Raw genomic sequence first — 617 nt, 5'->3', positions numbered from 1 at the left:
AGGAGGCGCCCGCGGGACAGGCCCTGGGCAGGAAGGGGAAGCCCCGGAGCCCCCGCGGAGCCGCCGGTCCCTGCGTCCTGCGTCCTACAGGAGGCGAGCCCGAAGGCAGAGGAGAGAGGGCACCCACCCCACCCCACAAATTCCCAAGTGAAAGAGACATGTACTTTTTTTTTTTAACAAAATGTATTCATCTTCCTTGAAACTGAAAAATAAATCTATGTACAAAACAGAGGTCAGGCTCCCCCACCCACTGGCAAGCCCCTGCAGATGCCCCCGGAGCCCCCGAGACGGCCGGGCCCGGGGAGGGTTCCGAGGGTCGGAAGAGGGGGCTGCTCTCATCTGGAGCCCGTTGGTGGGAAGGGGCGGCGCTCGGGATGCACCGGCTGGAGGGGTTTGAGTCCCGGACTGGGAGAGGGAGGGAAGGGAGCTGGGAGCTCCGAATCCTGGGAGCCGCCCTTCTTCATTCTGTGGGGTCGGGGCTTGGGTTCCGAGGGACCGAATTCTGAGTGCGGGAACGCTCTCCGAGCCGGGTCGGGTCCTAGGTCCCGGGGCTGGGGGCGGGACCTGCGCGTCTGGACTGCGGGGTGAAACTTCGGCCCCGGGCGAGGGCGACCCAG

At 65.3% G+C, this 617-nt stretch overlaps 1 protein-coding gene across 1 annotated transcript in view; it reads right to left on the bottom strand.

The window, feature by feature from the left end:
- MAP4K2 (mitogen-activated protein kinase kinase kinase kinase 2) overlaps positions 1-339 on the bottom strand; it is an 11,660-nt gene extending 11,321 nt beyond the window's left edge. Inside the window, exon 1 of the mRNA XM_006771724.2 lies at positions 248-339. Within this exon, the coding sequence (XP_006771787.1) occupies positions 248-339 (92 nt within the window). The remainder of the gene's footprint in view (positions 1-247) is intronic.
- Between the last annotated feature and the right edge of the window lie 278 nt (positions 340-617).

This window comes from Myotis davidii, unplaced genomic scaffold (genome assembly GCF_000327345.1).
Source record: "Myotis davidii unplaced genomic scaffold, ASM32734v1 scaffold425, whole genome shotgun sequence".
Taxonomy (NCBI): domain Eukaryota; kingdom Metazoa; phylum Chordata; class Mammalia; order Chiroptera; family Vespertilionidae; genus Myotis; species Myotis davidii.
The sequence above is the reverse complement of the archived record's forward strand: the minus strand, read 5'-3'. Positions and strand labels throughout refer to the sequence as shown.